Raw genomic sequence first — 25,449 nt, 5'->3', positions numbered from 1 at the left:
CTTTCTGGTCACAACTATTTTTATGTTGTTTGATCCCAACTTAGAGGCAACCACATCTTCATAAGCACTCCTAAAAACCTTTGGATACCAGTAAAAGTGTCAGAAAAGCAGGCACACAGAACTGGACTTTACTAAGCTTCTAGGGAATATACAGCTTTGGAGAACATCCAAAGAGCTTCTCTGGCCATATCTCACAGATTTTAGTTCTGAGAGAAGGCAGTCCTGGTGGGACATGGATTCTGCTTTGGGGAAATGTGGTGCACTCGTGCAGTAACTGGTAAGGTGGCACAATAAGAATCTACAGAATAGCCTTGAGGAAATTGAATCTAACGTAAAATTGAGTTGGTTTCCTATTCAACAGGCTTTCTTACAGGCCAGGAAAACAGGCCAGCATTTCAGCATTCAGTAAAAAATCCTGCTCTCCCTGTGGCAAGTGACAGAAAGGCCTGTCACAGAATCTGAAGCAGGAAGAAAATTCCTCTTCCATAAGGGCATGCTGCTGTCCTTTAGACACACACCTAGAGCTGGCTGTGAATATTAAAAGCACTTTGCTAGTAAGAAGCTGGAGAGCAGTATCTGAGACTGACACATAAGGTTGATCCTATGAGTTTGTCTGAAGTCAGCAGTGGTTTCAGAGCTTTGGAACTTTGGTTCCATCACATCACAAGGAGCTCATCTTCTCTTAAGATGAAAACCAGCAACTACAGCAAACCTGCAAGAAAATTTTTACCTTTTCCACTGGCTCCTGTACTGATTGTTGCAGGAACTGCACAGGAATTAATTTCCATGCCAGAAAAGCACCAAAGGAAAAATCACTGACCCTTCAGCTGCCAGGGAAACCTTCTATTGCTCATAAAACTTTTAGGACACTGTTTTCAGTTGGAAAGCCAGTGTAGGTTAGTTTTTGTTTATCCTGTTTTATTGTTTGAACTGTCTTTGGTGGAAAAGCAATTGAACTGTCCCCCATATGTATGGAAATCCTGGCTAAGGCAAAAATGCCAAGTGGGTTATTGTTTCAATGAAAGCAGATAATTTTAAGCTCTCTTTCCCTTTGAGCTCAAGTGCTTCACTTTTCTATTGAGGCTCTATGGAGCATTAGCTTTCACAGAGGTCTTTTTTTGAGCTAATACATATGTATAAAAGCAAGCTCTATTGTGGCACTCCAGATCTGTATGGTTGTATTAGAAAATTAACATCCTGCTTGTATTGGAAGATTATATATGCTGACACCCTGCACAGAACAGATTACTCCTGATTATGAGCAATAGCCTGTGCTCAGGAATCTGAGTCCTGCACAGCAGTAACCCCAGAGGCTCAGGGAAATTACTGCTATTGGGAAGCTTTGGGTATAAGAATACCCTGCAAACAGAACCCCACTGCTCTGGGGTCTGGGTTTGTCCCACTGGAGCCTGCTGCAGAGGAGAAGTGTTTCTTTGTACCCTGAGGCAACAGGTTATGAAAGCTGTGACACATCAAAATAAGAAAAGTTCCACTCCCAAATGCTGTCCTTGAGGATAAAAGCTGTTGTGCTCCTACTGCAGGGCAGATGTCAGCCCAGTACAAGGCAGTACCATGACAGGAATAATATATTGTGGAAGTTGTGGGATGCTTTTCAATGTCCTGTGGAAGCCTGCAAAACCATTTTCAAATTCAGATGCCTGATAAAGTATACTTCCTTAGGAAATGAACTGTGCTGTGCCACAGCATTCCCACTGCCAGCAGAATTACACCAGAAATCATTATGAATTAAACTTGTTGGTTTTTGCTTTGTTATAGTTATAAAATTCTTAGATTAGTTCTAAAATTCCTGGAGTCCTCCTGAAACCCCTGCTGGTTTGAAGGCTGGCATTACCCCAGACAGGACAGCTGATAGAGGCAGTTTCTGTAGTGTGGATACTAGAGAAATAAAAGCTTCTTTGAAACAATTTATCAGCAGGCAATAGTTTGTGTTTGAGAGGTACTCTCCTGATCTCACATAGCATATGTCTCTATGGAGCTGAGAAAGGCTGTCAGAGAAGATCTCCTTTTCCAAAAGGCACATTTGAGCCTGGCTTCTCAAGCAGATCCTTCTGTCAGTCACAGACCCAGCCTTTCAAAACTCTACAGATTTTAAAAGAACAGAAAGAATAGTGAGTAATTCTAAGTTGCCTTCAATGAAAAAGAATTTTCTTTCAGTCTCCTGGGCATCTTTTTCCTTTTATCATGAGTGCATTTTGATAGCAAGCCCAGCCTGTAACTGTACTGGTGGTGCTGGGGTATCAGGAAGCTGGCTGTCAATAAATAAAGAAATATTGCCTTTGACTTGAAAACCCCACATTGCTTCAGTCCTGTCTGCCCAGAGCAGCCTCTGCCCTCTGGGAAAGAGTGTATTTATAGCAAAGCAATGGGGACTCACAGCCACAGGGTGAGTTTAGAGTGCTGGTAAAGACACAGACTCATCTGCAACAGGTGAAACTCAACAACTGAATAAAAATTTTGGCTAACCATCCCAACTGCAGAAGGAGAGAGTAGGTGACTGCTCAAAAGTCCAGGCCTAACCTTCAGCTGGAGCAAATCAGGATGACATGACTGTATGCTAGTATATTATTAATGCTAGTACTCAAAATTTAGTACTTGATGAGGAACTTTTTTTAAAAGCTCAACTGACTTCTTGCATGAATTTTCACCGTTCTTGAACACTGGGCCAAATTCTGATTCTTAGGTTCCAATAAAAGAACACACTCATTCAAATAGATCCTTGCTTATATTTTATATGTTCCAGAAGGAATATTGACCTATGGGGGGTTTGAATGAGGACTCAGTAAAAAGAAGAGCACTTAGTATTTCTTGAAAGAATGACAGCTGGTTTCTTTGCCTGCCTAAGTGTGTGATACAGTAATAAAGAAAGCAGAAGGGAATTCTAAGCCTCAGAATCAGAGGCAGGTCTGAGTTGGCCCATAACTAAGGAATTTGCAGATCCACAAGCTTGAATCAAATATTTTACAAAAGCAGGCGGCATTGGCAAAATTTGTATCTCACTCCAGAATTTCATAATCAGTGCTACAGCCATTCATTTTCATGGAGGAAGGAGCCTATCCATCTCTTAGAGATGAAAAGCAATCTGAGGGAGGCCTTGAGGATTCTCAACTGTCCTTGGGTAAGGACTAAACAAACTCTCCTCAATAACAGATTTTGATTTGTCTGCTATACATCACCCATTTCCAGATGAAGTGAAAAGTGGCAAGGAAATTGTTTATCTCTCTGAATCTTATATGTCCCACTCTGCTGAAACTTTGGGCCCAGCTTTAACATTTCAAACATGAGAAGAAGAAATGAAATTCTGTTTTCCTGTACATTTCCTGTGTCTTTCTCCCTAACATATATTGGACTTGGCCATCCCTTCTCCTAATGCCAAATCAAGGTACTGCCTTCTCCCATGAGCATGCTGGGCTATTTTAAGTAAACTCCATTCTAAGCCATGATTACATTTAGAGCTGGGTTTAACTTCAGCCCTCCTGGCCACATTCCAGCTAAGATAATTGTGTTCTGGTTGCCAAAATTCCCAATGCAATTTCTGCACAAAACAAGTTATCCCTCATACAACCCCTTAAACACTTGTGCCTGTTGTTTCTAAACTCCTGTCACATTCTACCCTGAAGGTGACTGAACTCTAATGCTGTGAAAACAATCCCTGCATTTACAGTTCATAAAGTGCTTTAGGATCCTTTGGGATTAAGAACATTAAATGAATGCAAGCTGTAATATTAAAAATACATGAAACCTTAGAGTAACTGCTGCCATTCTTCTTGGCACCGTGTCCACACCTATGAGAGACTTTACTACTCTGACATATTCTGGAGAAGCAACACAGCAAAGCAAAACCATCCAGGAGGTTCCTGGAAAGCAACAATGACAGCTTCCTGACACAGGAGGTTCCCACAAGGAATGATGTGCTGCTCCACCTCATACCAACAAACAGGGAAGGCCCAGCTGGAGTTGTGAAGGTTTGGGTCAGCTTTGGCTGCCACTCTGGACCAGGTGAGCCAGGGTGGTCCCTTCCAGCCTGACCCATTCTGTGAGCCATAGCTGCAGCACAAAGAGGGTTCTCCAGAGTGGACCCCCCAGCTGATGCTTCCTGTACAGTGCCAAAAGCACAAGCAGCTTGGTGGGGTGCCAAAGAAAGGGCTAAAACTGCCCCTGTGCTGTGAATACATCTAGCCTGGCTCCTGCAGGAAAGGGTTCATAACCTAAACTAAAAGACTCAGCAGGTTCCCAACAGCAGGCAGGTGGAGAAAAGTGATCACAAATAATTTCTCTGGGGACTTGTAAGTCATTGAGTGACTCTTAAAGGAAAGCAGAGATTGAAATGACAATATATTCCACATGCCACATCTTATAATGCAGATCACAGAGTAACACAGAATTGACTAGGATGGAAAAGATCTTTGAGATTATCAAGTCCAGCCTATGGCCTAACATCACCTTGTCACTCAGACAGACCATGGCACTGAGTGCCACATCCAGTCTTTACTGAAACACCTCCATGGACCGTGACTCCACCAGCTCCCTGCAGCCCATTCCAGTGTCCAATCACCCTTTTTGTGAAGAATTTCTTCCCAATGTCCAAACTAAACCTCCCCTGGCACAGCTTAAGGCTGTGTCATCCTGTCCTGTTGCCTTGGAGAAGAGCCTGACCCCTCCTGGCTACTCCCTCCTTTCGGGTACTTGTGGAGTGACGAGGTCTGCCCTGAGCCTCCTCCTCTCCAGGCTGAACACTCCCAGCTCCCTCAGCTGCTCCTTGCAGGATTTGTGTTCCAGACCCCTCACCAGCCTTGCTGCCCTTCTCTGGACTCACTCCAGCCCCTCAGCATCCCTCCTGAGCTGAGAAGCCCAGGACTGGGCACAGCGCCCGAGGTGCTGCCCAACCAGTGCTGAGCACAGGGAAGAATCACTGCCCTGCTCCTGCTGGCCACACCATTCCTGATCCAAGCCAGGAGCCACTGGCCTTCCTGGGCACTCTGCTGGCTCATGTTCAGCTGCTGTCAGTCATCACCCCTGGTCCCTTCCTGCCTGGCCACTGGCCAGCCACTCTGTCCCCAACCTGGTGTTTGCCAGATCCTCCTTTTGGCTTTTTAGGGATGGGTGTCACATTGTCCAGCTTCCAGTCATCTGGGACCTCCCTGGTGAGCCAGGACTGAAGATAAAAGATGGAGAGAGGCTTGGAGAGTTCTGCCACCTCCCTCATCACCCTAGGATGGATCCCATCTGGTCCATTTAAGCAACATCCAAGGGCTCAAGGTAGCTCCCAGGATAGGACAGAGCCTGAAAATACTCCAGCATGATACAAGCTATAGCACTGATATATTTAGCTCATGTGTCAAGGAAATTGGGAAGGAATAACGTATTGCCCCACAGCATAAAGTCCATTTTTGTTTAAATAATGCAAAAGGGAATAAAGGACTCCTCGTGCCTATACTTGCTCTCTGTGAGGCTAAAAAGTACACCACATATTATGGCATTTCTTAACTGCTATTGCACACATTCTTGAGCATCTCCACTTATTACAATGGTGTAATTTCAAGGAGGCATTAATCCCTCCTAATTGTTGTATTTCTTTATCACTTACAGTACCCTGCTCAGCATTTAAAGGGTGTAATTTGGTCTGCAAGATGGGAATTACCCTCAATGTATTTCTATTATTCTACATTGTAAAGTGTAGAAGAATCTTTAGAAAAATTAAGATAGACCAGTCATTTCCACTCTTCAGCCTACATATACTGGTTTTGAAAGACTATCATCAACGAGGAATTTCAAAATAAGAACACTTCTTCAATAGATCTTCTCCAGCCTCTCCTTTCACCCCTGGTGGGTTTTGTTCATCTTGAAAAGCCTGACACTTGCCTGGCTTCCCCCCCAGCTCAACCCAGCCCCTGACACATGATCTGAGTGCAGGTGTGGCCACAGCTCTCTCCACAGAGAGCAGCCAGCACAACTCTCTCCCAGGATTTTTCCTGAGAAAGGCAGTGAGAAGCTCAGAGAAGAAGAGAAAACAATTCTTATCTCTACTTGCTGCTCCTGTTGTTTTGCACATGTGGAATGTGTTATGGAGATTGTTTACCCAAAGTGGTTTGTTAATTGGATTCTGCTGAGGGTTGTTTGGATAGATTGGCCATTGGGTCAAAGCTTTGTCCCGTCACAGGTTTTTCTCTAGTATTCTTTAGCATAGTGTCTCTTTAGTATGTGATTTAATATAGTATTAGTGTAGAATAGTATAGCTTAATAAAGCAATTGTTCAGGCTCCTGAGTCATGGGGTCAGAGCACATGACTCCCTGGCTGGGGCTCCTTGGGATGATATCTGGGTACTCACGCCAGCCTCGCGCCGCAGTTCTCGCCCTCCATGTCCGCTCCAGGGACGTTGTCGGTGTTCACGGACTCGGTCTCGCTGGTGGGCATGCTCACTGCAAGAGTCAAAGGGAAGAAAAAGAGAGGGATGGCCATTAGAACCTGGCACACCTCTTAATGGGTGCGTGGCTGAAGGAGCTGGCTTCATGGAAGGACCCTCAGCTGCAGCTGCTGAGCATTAAACAATTTGCTGAGCAAGTCTAGTGCCTCCCTGTACAGAGCAGGTTGGGCAGGTAGACTTCAGGAGCATAAAAGTAACTCAAATGCTAAAGAAAAGGGAAGAAGCTGCTGCTCTCCTCCTTTCAGTGTCAGTTTCTGGAAATTTTATGAATGAGAACACTGGAAAGTAAAAACCCTGACAAACCTGACAAGAAGTTTGATTCCATGGAACATTTTTAAAAAACCTCTTTACCTGCAACAGCCCAACCACCTCACTGCCCTCCCCAATCTTTTGTGCAATCACTAGAAGACAAATAAAAATTACCAGGATTGAGATGCATGCAGATAAACAGCTTCTGTTAGCCTGATAGCATGTACCACATGAAGAATACTGATGGCTCATCTGTCATTTACTAACCATGAATGTGATTCAACTTTACACCCAGAAACTGGACCTAGAGGTATAAGAAATTCAGAGAATTCAGACTCTCTGACCCACTCAGATATTACCAACAAAGGAGCCAATTAATATGGACTCTGGTGCAGCTTTATATTGACTCTTGCAGCTAAGAGCTGGACAGAACCTTCTAGGCTTTTACAGAAGTACCATGGAACAAACATCAAATGAAAGCAACCTTAGGTGTGAACCTCTCTCATCTAGATTTGGGAACCAGTTTCTAGTTGTTCTCAAACAAAGATTTTATTTGCTTCTACAGACCAAAAAAAAAAAAAAAAAAAAAAAAAAAAAAAAAAAAAAAATTCCCTCAAACCCACGGCATTTTCATTTCCCCAGTAGCTCAGAGCTCCTGCATAAGCTCCAATCACTCTTTACACAATCTTAAAGGCAGGAAAATGGATAGGATGTGTCCTGTTCCCTCCTCACCCCTTTTGGAATACACAAAAAAAGGAGAGAAAATATTATACTTAAGATTGAATGCTGGAGCAGTTAAACAGACTTCCCAGGAGCCTGGTAGAACTTCAGGACATGACCTGTATTAGCTGGATACGTATCTCAGATGAGGCTTGATAGCATGTGCTGTTAGCTGTTGGTGAGATTTCTAACAGCCTGCAGGAATATGTAACTCAGTGGCAAGAATATGTCTATTGATGGGTCATTGGTGCAAAATGAGACAGTGTAGAATAAATAGGTTCTGCATTTCATTTGGGAAGATGCATATGGGGACATGGTCTTCTTTCAGGGGCTAAAAAGACATCAGAAATGTTCTTTCAAAAATATTCTGGGTTACTGCTTTGAAAGCATTATGGTAGAAATGTCCCTCAAAATGAGCTATCTTTCCTTCATCCCATCACAGCAATTCACATACCTCCAACACACTTACTGGGAAATCTAAAATTCTTGTACTGTGTTCTTAGGACCACATGAAATAATGGACTCTCAAGCACTTTTGACAGAACTATGAAATATTGTACTCTAATGGTGCCTGCTCCTTTATGAAGACAGATGTTTTAATAATCTTGTCTATTTGGAAAGACAAATTAAGGAATAAACTGAATTCATGTTCTGATATACATGAAACAGTCAAGTAAGCTATGGGAAAAAAATTCAACATTCAAAATTAAATTTTTTTGTCCAAAGTAAGCCTTGCAGGAGTAAACCCAAAATGCTGATATTTCACAAGTCAGTTTGGAAGATGAGGTAAAACACTTTCAAGACATATTTGAGCTTATTTGCAAATGGAAAACTATTCTGAAGACATTAGCATGAGATTGATTTGCAGAGCAGCTTATTATTCTGAGTGCATGAAGAGGACACTGCACAAGCAACAGACAAAGCCAGGCACTCACATGCAGGAGAATAAAAATCTGATTTGTAGGCCAGTCTGCACAGAGACATACAGACACACAGACACATGCAGCGTGGACACAGAGTGCAGTGGAACATTACCATGGCTTTCTGTGGAGTGACTAAACCAAGCAAACTTTCCTTTCTTCTCATCAGGCAAACCAGCTGGAGGGCTTCCTTTCACAGACAAGATGGTCAGTGTCAAGTACCAGGAACAAGACATCAACAGAGAACATGCAGCCAGTGACAGGCAAAAGACAAAAACAAGGAACTCAGCTTACACCTGATATCCACTTCTGTCTGAAAACTTCATCATGTGTGTTAAACGTGCAAAATGCAAAACAAAGGTACACAGAGGTATGAAATATCACTAACAGATTGTCAGACCATAACTGTCACTTGCTTTCTGTTCTTTTTTTATATCCAGCTCTTGAAAACGTGAACTTAATGAATTTAAGTTTGTGGGTCATGTCCCAGAGACATCTTATAGTGTGCCCTGTACTTCCCTGACCTTACTGCTGCAGAAAGTGAAACTTCAGTAAAGTGAGAGGTGCAGGTGCAGTGGAACATGGGCTGAAGAGACCCCATGGATCACTTTGCTGGCACCACCTCACAGGATTTACACCTCACCTCATTGCACTGCGCCGATGGAAAATGTTAAGGACAATCAAAAGTATTATCATGGTATGAAGTATTAGAGGAATGATGGTCTAGAGGATAAAGGTCAGGACAGAGGGGACGTTAGGGCTGAGTTCCCCAATGCCATGTGCTCTCAGGAGCACAATCCCTTTACCTGGCACATCACACCACCTCCATTCATATCACCAGGGGACAATCAGGTGTGCAGCACTGCGAGGTTCATTCAGGCCAGTTAACAAAACCAGAAAATAGAAGATGCTGCTGAAGAGTTGTGCATAAACTGGGGCTGAATATAAGAGGAAGTAGACCAAGCACAGCCCAGATGGCTTTCTTATCTGACTCAGTTCTCAGAGAAGCCAGACCCTGTGCCCACACCCTGGCTCCAGTCTAGAAACAAGGCAGGCATTTTTTGCAGTCTGGGTAATTAATTACTGGAACCATGTACTAAGAATGCTGGTGGTAAATCCACCACAGGAATGTTTTAATCAGGAAGAGATGTTTTTTCCAAATGGTGGGCTCAAGTCCAGACCAGAATTGTGTTTAGGACCATGGCATACAGACAATGCTGTCTCAATGGCCATTTCCTCCTTGTAATTTTGGGAGTTGAGACAAAGGCAAAAAATATGCAAAGGCTGATACAAATCATGGTGGCTTTGCTTACATGGGAATCTCCAGTTTTCAGATGTGTCATTGAACCCTTAACCCACTGGAGTTGATGAAATCTCCCATTAGTTACATATTCTCTAGGTAGCATAGATGGTAATTCTTTTAAAGGGAAGCAAAACAACTTTCTAAAGGCAGGCAAATATCTCATAGTTTCAACAGTGCAAATCACAAGGACCAATAGGTTTGATATTCTCTCTCCAGTCCCTTCTGAAGCCTTCGCACTTCTTACATTTTGCCACAGTGTGGATCACCACTGAACATAGACTTTTTCTCCTGGACTACCTAAACTCCAATTTCACATCACTTACATGGCATTCCTGCAGCAGTTAAAGCAGCAACAAAAGCTATATTGCAGCTTCCTTAAAAACAAATGTGAAAAAATGCTTTGTGTTATGTTAATTCTAGCTCTGAGATGAGACCTAACAGAGCAAAATGAGAGCAGAGTCTGCAATCTGTGGCTGACTAGACAGATGTGCAAGACCCTTTGAGAGCCTCTGTTCCATGTCACTAGCATCAAGCTCTGATACCAGCTCTACTCTTGCACTAACATATGTCCCTCCCCCGATGAAGTGCCCCATGGGCATGCAATGAATTATTGGATGGCAGGTTGCCAAAAGACAGCCAACCACTGAAACAGAAAGCTGGCAAAGCAAATACCCTTCTGTGCAGACCTGAGACGATTTTTCATTCATACACTTGGAGAACAATATTTGCTTTCCAGTCCAGAAAAATAATTTCCACTGTTGCACTTGCATTTATGAAATTCTTGTCATCTTGGCAGTGGAAGTAATTTTAATATTCAGATTTATTTGCATGGATTATATAATGCTGTCACACTTCTTGCCGAATCTCACTTTAATACTGTGACATTTTAAGACTCAGCGGCAATCATGCTTGGGCAAAGGGTGCCCAGTTCCAGAAACACAGACAAAAACTTTACATGGATTTTAGTGGGACATGTTACTACATGACTTTGCAGATCTGGGCATTAACTATAAAACTGGATATATTGCAGACTATTCACATGGTCTGACTTCCCTTCTCCCCTGATTTAGCTGTTTGAGTTAGGCTGCAGAGGCAGATAGAAACCACAGGTTTTCTGAATGCCACGCTGATGTGTTCCTCAGTTTATGGACTGGTTAAAGAAGACATTTACTTTACATCCTTGGGTTAGGCACCTGACTTGAAACAGTGGGACTATCCAGCAGTACTCATAGTGGAAAAAGCCTTGCAGTGGGCTTTTAGATTTAAAAAAGCCAACAATACATTTGATTGACTTGTATAATATGCTCACTCAGACTCTAATTTCTCCAGTATGCCAAAGTCTACTGGTAATGAATTACTTTGCAAAATATGGGTGTAAATAACCCCCTTTGCCCACACTAGCATTTGAGAGACCTGAAGCCACTTACCCATCATTTCACTTTATTGTCTCACCTTGGCCATATGACCAAGCTTTTGTACATACCTGTTCAGTTTCTCTGCCAGGGGGGTGTGATTCTGCAGTTGCCCTGGCAGCCTCTCTGAGAGGTGCAGATGACACACATCACACTAAATGCTAAGTTCTATAGCTATTACTGATGCTAATGTCTCCCAAGTGGGACTCTGCACAACTATAAAGCAAATCTAAAGAGCAAAGTGGTCCTGTGAATTCTCCAGCTGGATTTAAGATTTCTTTTCCTATCAAGCACAACAAGAATAAATTCCAATACCCAGGCTGCTTCCTTTAACAGTATATGTATCAAGTGAATGATTTTGTCTCTGGTAAAACCCTCCTTCCTGCGGTGCCTTTCATGCCCATCATTTCATGAATGAGTCTATGGGCAGAATATCAATTTATTAGTGGTTTTTTTTGGTGGAGAGCTCTCATTTTAATTAATATATGAATATTACCTAGCTTTCCCCTTCTGCCTGTTTTGAAAATGCTGCAGTCATTTATCTAACTCATTAATTTAAATAAGATACAGCTTTCACTCTGCTCCATGCATGCAGTGCCTTGGGAACAATCAGTGGCTATGCTCTTAAATGTAAGCAGTATCCAGAAGGTAAATTGCAGAGGTAAGACATTAGTTTTCCATGGATGTCCCGATTTTGTCAGGAAAATATAGTAGATGTGACTGGGGAATTCTTTAGTGTTTTCTACTTTGAAAAGGAGCTCTGTGTCAGGAAAGCTTTTACAGGAGAAGAAAGGGAACTTGAACTATGTGTAGGATTTTGGTGGTTGCATGGCTCCCAAACTTAGACAATGTGTCAATAAATCTAGCACAGTAAAAAAATACCCAGAAAAATTGTGAAAATACTTGGGAAAATATTTTCTAAGGGCTCAGAGATGAATACTCATAAGGACAGTATTATACACTCTATTACATTGAACACATGTAACATACACACTTTGCATAACCTGATTTTGGATGATGCACAGATGAATACAGCAAGGAGAACGAGCTGGATTCACCCTCTCACTCAAGGTCAGCCACAGAACACAATTAACAAAGAGGCATGAAGTAATTGCCAGTTGCTTCCACTTCAGTCAAACAGAAAAGGATTTTGGTAAAAACATCTTTCCATCCATGAAAGGCACCACAACCCCTGTGTAGGGCCAGGAGCTGTGATCACACCAAGCCCAGTCTGGGCACTGGGCTGCAGCACAGAGGCTGGTGCAGTGTAACACTGCTTTACTGAATGGAGCAGCACAAAGCAGGAGCATTGCCAATACTGAGATGGAGTGCTGTATCATCAAATGTTTCATTCATAGATAGATTAGCCATTTTACAATATAAATTGCAAAGTGTATCTTTTATTTATAAATGCTTGTTTTAACTCATCCTTCTCCCCTTCCAGAGAGTCACCATATGTCCATACACATATTGAGGGGATATAGCTATGGGCTACATAAATCTATATCTTACTGAAGGGGAAGAGGAGAGAGAGTGAAATGTATTAATTGTGCAGGCCTGTGATTAACAGATCTGTCATTATCACATGCAGATTACTGCACACCTATAAATGCATTACCTTGCTACTAATTAATCTTCCTGGGATTTATTTTACAGTAACAAACTCCTCAGCTAGTTTGAACAGCTGCCATTTCCCTTCTTTTTACAGCAATATTGACAGTAATATGCTGGATCCCATAAATATGTGTTCATTACAGCCAGCGAGTGGAATGCACGTGCATGGAAGACCAAGTAATGGGTGCAGTCAAACTGCTGGCCCTGCCAAGTGACAGCCTTTGCCAGTGGCACACATGTTCTGTTCTGGATTTGAAAGGAAGAACTTAAAATCTCTCTGCACTTCCTGCCTGAAGAACAAAGCTTTTCTTTGCATAACCTGTGGTAATCTCAAAATATCTTGTAAGCGCAGGGCATGGGACTCACCCCAAAGCAGACTTTGCAGGAAGGAGTTGAACTCTCTGCTGAAAAGGGCAAGAGGGGCAGTGTCCCTGGATAACTGCTGTGCTGCTGAGCAAACACCTGAGTCTGCTGCAGGAGCCCATTCCATGCAGAGAACCTGCCTGCAAGGGCAATGCAAGCAACTCTCACAATCCCTGTGGCTGAAGGAGGACGGATTGGCTGGGTCACAGGGTGACAGAGGTGCTACCAGAACACACCTTGAAAGATGTCCCTCTCCTGAATCTGGATCCTCCTATGACCTCCTAAACTGATTTTCTTGCCTGATAAATGACTTGCATCCTTTGCCTTGCTAGGAGCAACAACTGAGGTGCCAAAGTGCAAGGCATTTATTTGCCAGGACATGGTTTATGGTGTTTCTTTTGCCAGTATAATGCTTTTTAGCAACCTCTCTGCTTCCCCACAGAATTCTGAGGTAATTCAAGGATGGACAGACAAAATGAAGGAAAGGCAAAACTGCTGAGGATCTATGACTCTTTCAACAGCATTTTGTGAACAAATTACAACAGCCCATTTGTAAGAGTTCTACAAGTTTTCACTCTCATTCTTTGTGATTTTTAGCAGAGGAACTAGGACAGGCAGCAGAGCCATCAAATGCTCCTGAAACAATCCCACAAAATTATATCTGGGCACAAAAAGCAGGACATCTCACTAGAAAATCAGAAGGATTCCATTATTGCAGGCTGGTCTTGCAGGCGCCTTCAAAATGGGGGCATGAGAGCTGCAAACCCTGCAGATAATGCGTTGGGAAGTGATACAAACATTGATCATGAGCAAAATAACTAATGGCAAAGGAAGTGCCCTGGAGACAATAAAAACCACCGAAAATCCCTCTGCTTTTTGTGCCTCTAATAATCATGAGGTTATTCATATTTCTCACTGGCACTGTTATTAATGAAAATAGACAGCACACAGGTTTTCAGCACAAATGTGGTTTAAAAGCAGCCCATATGCTGGGTTCTGCAACTGCAGCTCATTCTGCAGCTCCTGTTCATGGGGAACTTCTGCATCTGCCCACCTACACCAATATACACCTGCATGATGGGAAGGTAACTCTGATTAGGGTCTCTACTTCAGCAGCAGCATCTTTGTTCTTGCAGTGCACAGCCCTGTGAATCCATCTTCCCTGCAGAGTCTGGGAGAAGCAAAAAAAAATTATAGAAGCTCCTTCCAAGCTGATCTGCTTAGGTCATCAGAAACTCTCCAGGGAGTCTAGGTGTCTGCTTTACACCTGGACTGCAAAGCTTCAAAGGGACTGAGATGCAGCTCTGGCTGTTTCATGACATTCCTGCCTGTCAAAAGCCATTTCAAGGTGTGTGATGCCTGCCTGAGAACTCAGTGAGTGGCTAAAATTTGTGATCTGCAGCACATAGGAGGATAGGTGGGAACAGCAAGGACTGTTGGAGTGGTGCAGTGGGTGGGAAATCATGCCCTGGTAGCTCACAATGGACATTTTCCCCAGAGGAAGCCTGCACAACCCTACACCCAGGGATCTTAGGCAGGAATTGTGCCAATGAGAAGGTGTATCTTGTCTGGTATAGAAGAAGGAAAGTATTATCCAGGAGACTGGCTCTTGTTGGCAGACAAAACCAAACAAAAAAACCCCTAAAACTCCTAAAAACCAAACACCAAAAAAAAAAAAAAAACAAACAAAAAACCCAAAAGAACAACTACCCTCCCCCTCCTCCAAAAACCACAAAAAAACAACCCCCCCCCCAAAAAAAAAAACCGAAGAAAAGTGAATGTGAGGGAAAAACTGGGCTGTATTATTTCAAAGGACAAGCAGAACAACTGGGTAGTGACTGGGACACAGGCAAAAAGATGGTAGGAAGGAAAAAGTGACAGAATTCTAATCTGAAATACCACTCTGCAAGCTGGAAGAGTGCAGTGTGCTCCCTGCAAAAATATTTAAGCATTAATCTTATGAAGAAAAAACAGCAGCAAGGCCCTGTCCATCTGAACAGACAGTGCCTGACTGACATGAGTGCTCAGCAAGTGGAGACATTTTCTAATAGCAGGATTCATGTGGGATGTGTGAGAAGGCTTAGGGATGATGCTTTCCTTGATGGCAAACAATCAAGCAATTCGGTTCACTGATCCACAGATACAGCAGCATATACATTTAGAGATTTAGGTCTCTCCAAATCCAGGGCTCTGTGAAAGCACCAGCCCCTTGGAGTTGTGCTCTTGCACCACACTGAACAGATTCAATCCAGCCTCATGACCTGAAATGGAGCTCACCTCTCCTATTCCCAAATGTGCATAAAATTCTGTTTTGAAGCCCTGCTCTGTTACATTTCTTCTGTGCCTAGTAAATAAAATGCTTGTGATTTTGTGTGCTGCTCCTGCATGTGGTGTTCTTTCAGACACTTTCACTAACATATTGACTAGTCTGATACTAGACACTATAATCACAATATCATGAGTCAGAAGCACGAGACACGCTAGCTGGGCAGGCTGTGTGTTACCCTGCAGCCAGAAGAAAAGCAAAAATTGAAGTTAAAGAGCCTTGCCTCTGAAGTCAGCTTGTCAAACATATGATTAAAGCTTTTCTACCTCTTGAGCAAGGCGTTGAGAATAGGCTAATTACCCTGAGCCAAAGAAATAGGCATTTTATAGTGGCCTCGAAATAATAGATTCCTGGTTTGCAAATACTTCCAGCATGCAGGAGAGTCAGGGACTGATAACAACAGCTTGAGTTAAGCTTAGTGTGGGCAGGTGTTATGCAAGCTGCCCTCACACAGCTGTGTTAAAACAAGTCATTCATGACCTGGCATAGCCCTGTTATTCAGCTCCTGGTTTTTCCAACAGCAACATAATACACTTACATTTTGATCTGCACATCTGTGAGGATCCAGCAGCTCTGCCACTGCATCCTTGTTCTGATGCTTAACCCTTCTGCTGCTTCAGACTGAGGATTTTAATGTAGTTGGGAACATCCTCACCCTGATCCAAAGGGACCCCTATCCTTGGGTTCACGACAAGTCCTTTACAGTTTGAACCTGGACTGAACATGAACTTGAACATGTCTGAGTGCAGCCCCTCCTCAAGTGAAAAAGGAGAAGAGAGATGCATCATGCTGTGGTTTGTGAACTTTGTAAATGAGAGTGAGGATGTGAGCAGTCTACCTGTGGGCACTGAAGCTGAATTTGAATTTAGGCCTCAGGATCTGAAAGGCCAAGTCTCTAATCTGTTGTCTTGTCTTGTCTCTACAATCCTGCTCACTGAAGAGCTGCTGTCATCAGCAGGCAGACTCAGTGCCACAGCTATTTTCAGTTCAGTTCCTCAGTTGGATACGTTTTCCTTCCCCCGCCACCTCTCCAGGCTTGATGTTGTCTATGAGATAACTGGCATGGAGAGACCTGCTTTTCTCCCCAGCAGCAAACACGAGAGATCCAGCAGAGATTTCTATCCCACGAGCAGACTGTACTGAGTGGATGCCCAGCAGGCACAGAGTGAGGGTGTGACTGCTGCTCCCTTGGAGCCGTGCCTGCACCAGGGTCCTGCTGCAAGCTTCCCAGCCTTCCCAAAGCACTGAAAAGGGCTCAGCTCTCCCAAGCTGCTCAGCCCTGCTGCCAGTTTGGTTACATATGTGCCAGTTCAGCTGTGTCATGTCACCAAGGCTCCCTGTGTCTGAGCTGTGCCTCAGATCTCCCGACAGCCACAGCTCATCGCACAGCTCCTCTGCGCTGCCCGTGCAACAGCAGGGTCAGTGCTCCAACCCCACTTGTGTTTGAAACAAAATACTTTTATCTTTGCCTTCTTCTGTGCTTGCTTGTGAATTGACTTAAGCAAGGGATGAACTGCTCGAGCTGCCTGGCAGTCAGGGCTGGGCAAGGTGGAGGAAATGAGAATTTTTCCCCAGGAGAGCTCTGCTAATGCACCTCCTGCATCCCTCAGTCTGTCCTGGGCTCTTCCAGACTTCCTGCTCTGAGCCCTTCCCAGACAGAGCTCTTGGTCTGGACTTCAGTATTTACCTCTCTGCATGTGCATCTTCAAGTTGTAACATAAAATACACAAGGGAGGACAAAGAGATACGTCATGATGAGTAAACATTTGGACAAGGAAGAAAAAAAACATCATGCCAGAACAATTTCTGTCACAGCTGGTTCCATCACACTCTTCTAAGACATTCAGAGTACAGGATCAGTACTGAAGGTTCTACTTGTACTAAACTTTTCCTACATGTCTTTGGACTAACCACACTCAACTGCCTTTTCTGAGGCCCTGGATGACATTTTTGACACCCCATTTGGGATATTCCTTCCAACTATCACACTGCAAGAGTACAAGCCTCAGCTGCTATACTTGACCTGTCAGTGTACAATGACAGTCTTGGGTATGATGAGGTGTCTGAATTGGCATTAATGTGTTTAGTCAGCTGAACCCCACTTTACTAGCTTTGATTTCCTGTAAAAAGGAAATACATACAACATACTTTTAATTTCTATATATACAGTGCCAGACACACTGTGGCTTTGATCTTGGCTGAGATTACTGTAATAAAATTGGTTCTCATCCCCAGTAGTTGTTTCTAACTCAAAACACATGCTTCATGTCCCTCAGCTACCGTTCCTGAGCACCACAGCCCCTCTCCTGACAGCTCTTCATACCACACCAAACAATGCTCAGGATTTCAGCTATCAGTCCTGCTCACCAGCGCTTTCTTCTCAGTGAAGAGGCTCTTGAGACTACATCTGCAATGGTGACTTACTTTAAAACACTGACCATGGGCCATCCTCACTGACTTCAGCAGGAGCTGCTGAATACCCCATAGTTTTTAAAACCACTTTATAAGTGTCCTTGCAAAGATTTAAGAGCCCACTTTAGGCATCTGCTTAAAAAATGAAATAGAAATGGTCTTGCTCTATGAATACTCAGCTTGGGGGTTTGTGGCATTTCTGGTACCAAATGCTTTCTATGCCTCTCTAACCATGGGAAATAAAGCAATTAATCAGCAGGTATAGCAAAGGCAGCTTTCTCACAGACTAATGTCATCTCCTGAGGAGTAGAACCAGTGTCAATGGATTAATGTTGACAGCTTCAAGAAACACTTGCCAACAGGGCAGGCAGAGATGAAATTATTTGCACAAAGGTGTCTTTGCCAGCTATATAAACGATGGATTCCCTCTAAAGCCTTACCTTCAGAGATATTTCTATGTAACAAACTGGCACTATGAGAGAATTCCTATACCAACACAAGTCTCTCTTCTAGCAGGGAAAACAGAGGTGTTATCTCACCAGTCAGTCTTTGCTTTATAGTGGATAAACTTAATGCCCTAACATGAATGTCAGTCTCTCTGTGCTATAGCTGGTCACACATCACTGCTCCAGCAGCCGTCAATATAAACTCTTTGTGCTTCAGGGCACAAGAACCAGGGAAAGGAGGAACTGGAAGGACCTGTGAGTTGAAAAAGACAAGCCAAATTCTCAGCTGCGAGAGAGCAAGAGCACTGTAGATCACTACAAAATATTTTCATTCAGAGAGGATAATATAGTAAGAGCTTTTTCCCCAAGATGTAAACTACAGTAGCCTGGAAGCTTATCTAATTGTTGTAACCTTTGATGCCTGCAAGGGAGCAAGAAGAAAAAAATGAGCCTGTTAGCAAAAATTTGCACAGTTTTGGAGTTTGCTCTCCATGCTGGCTTCCATTCTCCCATGCAGAAGTGGCACAGAGATTTGGTGCTCATCACAGTGACCCTTAGGATCAGACAATTATCTCAGAGCTGCTCACTCAATCAGCTGGCTGATGGAGTCAGGCACATGCCTGAATTTAGCCCCCCTTCCCAAAATGGGGGAATTTCCCTGATTCCTAGAAACACTTTTCCCTCTTCACCAAATTATTTCAGGCCTTCTGATGCTCTCTTGGAACAAATTACTGCTGAATTATAGGTTGTTGCATTGGCCACAGCTTTGTCCTGAATACCAGCATCTTCTTTTACTCTCTGTTCAAACAAAGGAAACTTTGTTTTCTCCGCACTGTGCTTTGACAGAAAATGCAGGCTTGAGCTAAACTGCTTTAAAATCTTGTTGGGATAGGTGGGATTTTCCTCCCTAGCAGTAACTTACCAGTAGAGAAGGAAGGGGAAGAAGAAGGTTTTCAAATGGTTGCTTGCTTTTTGTTTTATGTTCGAATCTTCCTTTGAGTCAGAAAGAAGAAAAACTGGGAAATTGTGAAATCTACAGGACAATGAACTTAAAAGCTGCTTTTGCTAAAGGCTGGGTTATTAAATTATATTGCTAACAAAAACCAGAAAACCAGACTTTTTGATTCACTTACATGGAGTGAACCATCCATACATTCAGGGGAACAAAAAACCCCTTGTATTTCTTAAAATTATTAGCATGATTACTGAATTGCCAGAGAAGGAAAATGCTGAAAACCACCCTGATCAAACTTGGAAATGCCTTATGTGATACAATCCAGGATCAAAATTCTGCTCTTGCTGTTCTAGAGGGTAGAAAATGAGGGCAGAAAATGAGAGCCTGTGCCACTGGCACTGTGGGTGATCATGAGAATATAATTTAGATTTCCTGTGTCTTTTTTTATTGGATAAAGGAATCCAGAAAAGTATTTCAGCCCTCTCCAAGTATCACCCTGCATACACATATTTCAAGCACCAATGTTGTAGCTGAAGCATTTTAAAGCATAATTTAAGCCCCCAAGTTTTAAATTTCACTTTGTTGAGAAGATTAACTTTTTTCCCAAGTATTTCCTCTTGGAAAGGGAGAAAGACAAAACAATCAAGGATAAGGATCTACTGCTTCCTTGTTTTTTTCACAATAAAAAAAAAGATGCCAACATATGAAGAGAGTCAGGAAGAAAATCTACTCTCAGTTTTGATTTTATTCCAATAGGAAAAAGTCAAATGTTGACATCATAGTTTTGTTGACATTGATGGAAAGGTGGAAGAAGAATCGCCCTAAGTGACCTTTTTATTTGTTACTTGAGTTGCACAGAAGTTATACAATGAAAATGATGCTTGAAAATGGCAGCTTTACTTTCACCTACATCACTGAAGAACATTGCCCTGTGTACTCTGCTACTACAGCTACCTGCAGGGTCACTATAAAGGCTCACAAATGCTCTTTTTTAAAAAAACAATAATTATTATTCCTGATATGTATCGCTTTTCCTTTTTAGGTTATCAGAGTTTACCTGGATCTGACCACACATTTATTTCAGTATAATTGTGGAAACCACATGCATGTAATGACTGTGGATCACATTCATGCCAGACACAACTGCATTTTAGCCAGTGGAATGATGCACTGGGCAAAGAGCGCTCAGTGGAGTGCCCAGTGCTGTAAGTGATTTCAGACCCCAGATCCTTCACACTCTCCCTTTGGTGGATGCCAGCTGCACAATACTGAAGTGATGTGTGAGCACTGAGAAGCCTCTGTGCTCCAAGACCTCATATTGGGCAACCTTTTAGAGTGCTGACATGAGCATGTTTTGTTATTGACCTTGGATGAAATCAATTGGTGCCCAAGTCCTTACCCAGGCAAAATCCCCAGGAATTTCAGTACAATTTTTGCCTAAGGACTGTAGGAGTGATTCAGCCTAATGTGAGAACTAATGTCCTAGAAGCTTTTTCTAGGCAGCATCCTAATTATAGGCTCAAACTTGACATCTGTAGCACAAATTCATGCTGCATTTTGCAACCTGAGCTTCTCTGTGAAGAACCACGCAACAAAAACAAAGCTGACTTATCATTCACAAAGGCCTTTCATTAAGTGCCCTCAAACTCTGGTATTTATATTAAGAGCAGTGTATGAGCTGCTTCAAAAGATGACAAGGTAGGAAAATGCCACTGGGACTATTTTCCATTAGGCACAGCACACAGCTGGGAGCTGCTGTCACTCCTGTCCAAACAAACTATATGTTGGAACCTCTGCACATTAATACATGGATTTTTTTTCCCCCTGGAACAACCTGTTGGCACAGTATACACTTCTTTTGTTCCCCTGTCTCCAGGTGAAAGAGAATAGATCTATCCCAGTTACTAAACTTGTGAAGAACCTATCAGGTGCCCTTGTGAAATGCCTACAAATTGTTGGCACTGCAGCTCATCTCTTCTTGGTCACCAGATGATTATTTTCCACATCAGTGGACAATGATAAAAGTAGAAGAGATTGTGCTTTCTTCCTCTTTAGATGAGGTGTTGACAGATAATAAATCATTTTTCGAGACTGGCATTGATTCCCTTGTATTTAGATATGGAAAGCAAAATGCAACCACGTTCTATGATGCCTTTCTCAAGCCACCAACTGGTATTGGAGGAATTAAATTAATAAGGGTTTAATTTTCCAGCCTATGCCTCTTAGAGCTTTTGTTTAGATGATCTTAAATTCCATGCAAGCCCCATGTGGGTTTTCTTAAATTGCTTTTTGACAATAGCTGTACCTGCCTATCAAGGGGTGGTTGTCCATGTCCTTCCATGTGTATGTAAAATACACCAGGACAGATTCTGTGGATGAAACTAGAATAATACAGGATGAACTAATTTTCTGTTGACAGACAAGTTTAAGTATGCTCTGCTAAACAGAAATTAACTCAGAACAGCCTCTTTTTGCTCATACAGTAAGAAGACAGGGGTTTTAAGGCAGTGAGGGTCAAGACTGGATTTAAAATATATATCTTTTAAATATCCACTCTCTCATTTTCCCCTCTGCATCTTCCATGTTGATTCCCCAGCTGTGCACTTGCCCATTAAATTTCATTGCAGAAGATGGACCAAGAGTATTTTAAGCCACCCTGAAATTTTAGCTTGTAACCAAGTCTTCGTAAATCCTTCCTACCTTAAACATGATCCCATAGCACCATGATATTTTATTTCAGGCTGAAAGTAATAAGCCACTAAAGTCAGTACACTAAACACATGATTTGGAGGCCACTGAGAAGGCTGACACATGAAATTTTGAATTATGACATGAAATCACTAAATATACAAAGAGATCTAAGAGATCTCTAAGAGATTGGTCTAAGAGATATCAATTTCTTCTGAAATTTTACTTTTTCTGCTGAAAAGCTCTTCCTTGTCTCAAAATAATTTTCTTCCAAGGAAGACTCTCATAACCCTGTGATTAAATGCAGTCTAATTCCTAGTTATGGTGATGTTCAAAAGTAACAGTGGTTGAAAGAGTGAGACAAAACCTGTAGTCCACCAAAAACTTAGGTTGTCATTGATTCCTTAGAGGCAGCAAACTCAGATGTTAATGAACCTTTCCAAAGGTCACTAAGGCACTACAGCAATGCTCTGAAGGTGAAGATTGAGTACTATTTCTTTTTAAACTGATTAATTTTTTAATATATATTTTAAAACCTGCCTGTATGTCTGTACTTTTTGTCTTCACTTTTGCACTATTCCCACTTCAGCAAAGGCATAAATCTGCATGTACAGACACACACTTTTCATTATTTAATGTACCACCTGAAATATTATATGATTTTGATAGGCAACACATTGATTTGTACTGGGTTTTTTTTCTGCTGTGCTACACGAAAACTTAATTATCTACTGCCATCAGTTCCATTACAACAGGGCCTTGAAGAATGATTAGACTTTTAATTTTAGTAGGGTAAGCTACTTGCAAATCAGTTCCTGAATTTACAGTACTATGTTGGATATGACTTAATAAGAAGGATTAATTGTCTGGAATCATGGAATGCCTTTACAAATCAGTGGGTTTTTTTACTTTTAAGTACTCTGTTGACATTAGTGAGGTCATACTCTCACTGCTCATGGTAGCACCAAATAGAACTGAAATAAAGGAAACAGAGGGAGGACAAAATCTGAGCACTCAGAAACATCAAATTAATTCATCCTGCCCATTCATAGATTATCTATGACCCCACTGCAGCCTGTGGGAGTTTTGCTAATTTAATTCGATAGGAGGAGAATTTGGGTTGGACTGAAGTTTCCTGCTTCTGCCCACAGCAGCAGATACATTCCAGACCACTCTCAGGAAGGGAAAATAAAAGTGCAAATTCCCAATAGCTGTGGTAACGGGGGGGCAGTTTTCTTTGCCATCATATAATTTTGAATTCAGTAGCTGTTCTGTGATGTGTTTATCCCCTCCATCAAATGAAAGCTTTCTTCTCGTGTGGAAGGCACATCAGGGAAAGAGCACAGAACAAAACCATCGACACAAACAGCCCCCAGAAGCCTTTTCACGTTTCCCACCTCACATCTGTCACAATGGCAAATCCATGTTTGCAAACAGCATGGAAAAACTACCTGAAATGTGGTAATTCCTCAAAGACAGGAGATTAGCTCAGCCTGCTTTGTGAATATCTCTCAATCCATGTGAGCAACAAGTGGTGCTGAGATCCCTCAGCAAAGTGCCAAGACCTCTGCTATGGAGAGAAGAGCTAAAGACTGCACAGGCTGTCTAACTCTGTTTGCATTTATCTTATCTTATCTTCCTTTTTCACCCTTTCCTTCACTAAGGTGCTCTCTGGTGTATCCTTGGACTCGGTAACTTCATTAAGGACACCCAGTGAGGCTTTGGGCAAGGTTTGAGAGGGGCTGCAAGCACCCAGTGAGGCTTTGGGCAAGGTTTGAGAGCATCAGGAAAGCAGCAGCATATGCAAAATATGACTGATGATGCCCTAAGGACTATCACAGGCAGTCAAAGCAAAAGGGGATGCAAGTGAATTTGTCTTCCCTTCCACCTTGTGTCCTCTGTTTTACAGGAGGCAGTGCCCATGCTGACAAGTGGGCAGCACTCTCTACAAAGTTAAAAGACAGCAAAATCTGCCTCAGTAGCTGCCAAGGACAAAGAAAAGATGGGAAACATATGTTCTCTGTGCTTGGGATGATTCAGTTTAGGTAGACTACCTGGGTCAGAGCCCAGATGGTGTAAACTGCTGAGTCTCAGAACTTACATTAGCTGAGTCTTTAGATTAATAAGTATATAAGTATTTTTTATTTGAACTTCTGAACTATTCTGATACTCTTTATTTAAAAAAACAAAACAAAACAAAACAAAAAACCCCAAAAAAAAGCCAAGCCCCCAAACAACCTCCAAGGAGAAAGCAAAGAAGCAAAAACTGATGTGACTTCTTTAAAATATTGGTGGGAATCACTGTCAGAGGTCAGGCAGGAGTACACATCCTCTGAGCATCAGTACAACACCACTGATGCAAAGGCCACACCTGAAGCTTATTGAGCTAACACAGCAACTTAAGGAGGTCTGAACTGCCCTGCTTGCTTCAGTCATCTGTCATTTGAAGTTCTCAGGGCTGATACCTCAAAAGTCAACATTAGTCACTGAAAAAAGTGTGATTGAAAGGGCAGTAATAGTCAGCCATGGAGTTCAGATGCTGTACTAGAAACAGAAGGTGATGAGCTTTGATGAGCACTTGAACAAAAGACACTGAAAGTGCATGGGAGGCAACTGAGCTAAACACAAGGAAACAAGGAAGACATTGAAGTCTTGGTGATGTAAGCTTGGACTGGGAGTAGGTGGGATTCAAATGTCTTGGGAATATTCAAGCCAAAGGGACTCATGAGGGAATTTACATCTGCCCCATTTGTCCTTCACTTATTTTGTAGATGGCTTTTGGAAGAGAAATAATGCCATCTTTCTCTTCCAATTTAACCCTACTGGTGATTGACTGCTGGCAGGAATGCCAAAACATTCAACCCAGGAGAAAACACACCAAAAATAAACCTCACCCTAAACAAAATGCCCTGCCCTGTCACTTACTCACAGTACCTGTTCTGTGATGTTATCTTAAGCTGAAACTATTACTTCTCAGTTCTTCTGACTCAGATGTGAGAGGACTAATTTTGATAAACCATGTCTTACAAAACTCACCTTATCAAATTGACCAGGAAGGGCTGACAGCAAGCTGGAGATGTGTTACCTTTCAGTTCTTAATATCACCACCCACAAAAGGGGCTTGTTAGCTCAAATATGGATTGACCACACTCAACAGTACCTGCAGTGAATCCTCATCTGATTTGTTCATGTATGGTATGGCACTGAGCAGCAAATTTTAGACATGATTAATACAGTTATTTCTGAATGGTTGCTGAGGTTAAATTGTGAAAGTAAACTATATGAGAAATGAAAACAACAGCATAAAAATGAAAATAATCTGGTTTGGGAAAAGTCTGAACAAGTCACCAGAGTAACTCCTTCAAGTCCAGATGCCTAAGTATCGTGGGTATAACCTGATATTAACCACCCAATTTTTTTTTTTTAGAACTACTTCATTGTTTTGTAAGCAACAGTGGTTACTAATATTCTAAAGGTCATGAACATCTATTAAAAATCTTGCTGAAGAAAGAAAAGCACGACTTTGCCATGTCCAATCTTCCTGTTACTGGAATATATGTTCGTGATGGGATCATCCCACAGATTTTGATTGTTTGGT

The 25,449-nt window shown here is 42.3% G+C and overlaps 1 protein-coding gene across 17 annotated transcripts in view; it reads right to left on the bottom strand.

Moving 5' to 3' along the window:
• CACNA1C (calcium voltage-gated channel subunit alpha1 C) overlaps nucleotides 1-25,449 on the bottom strand; it is a 450,865-nt gene that overhangs the window by 110,212 nt on the left and 315,204 nt on the right. For all 17 annotated transcript variants that reach the window (XM_084206870.1, XM_084206877.1, XM_084206868.1 and 14 more), the window contains one exon: nucleotides 6,348-6,438. In XM_084206870.1, coding sequence (XP_084062996.1) covers nucleotides 6,348-6,438 — 91 coding nt within the window. The remainder of the gene's footprint in view (nucleotides 1-6,347; nucleotides 6,439-25,449) is intronic.

The sequence above is a fragment of the Fringilla coelebs genome, assembly GCF_963513975.1.
Source record: "Fringilla coelebs genome assembly, chromosome: 5".
In the NCBI taxonomy this organism is placed as follows: Eukaryota; Metazoa; Chordata; class Aves; order Passeriformes; family Fringillidae; genus Fringilla; species Fringilla coelebs.
The sequence above is the reverse complement of the archived record's forward strand: the minus strand, read 5'-3'. Positions and strand labels throughout refer to the sequence as shown.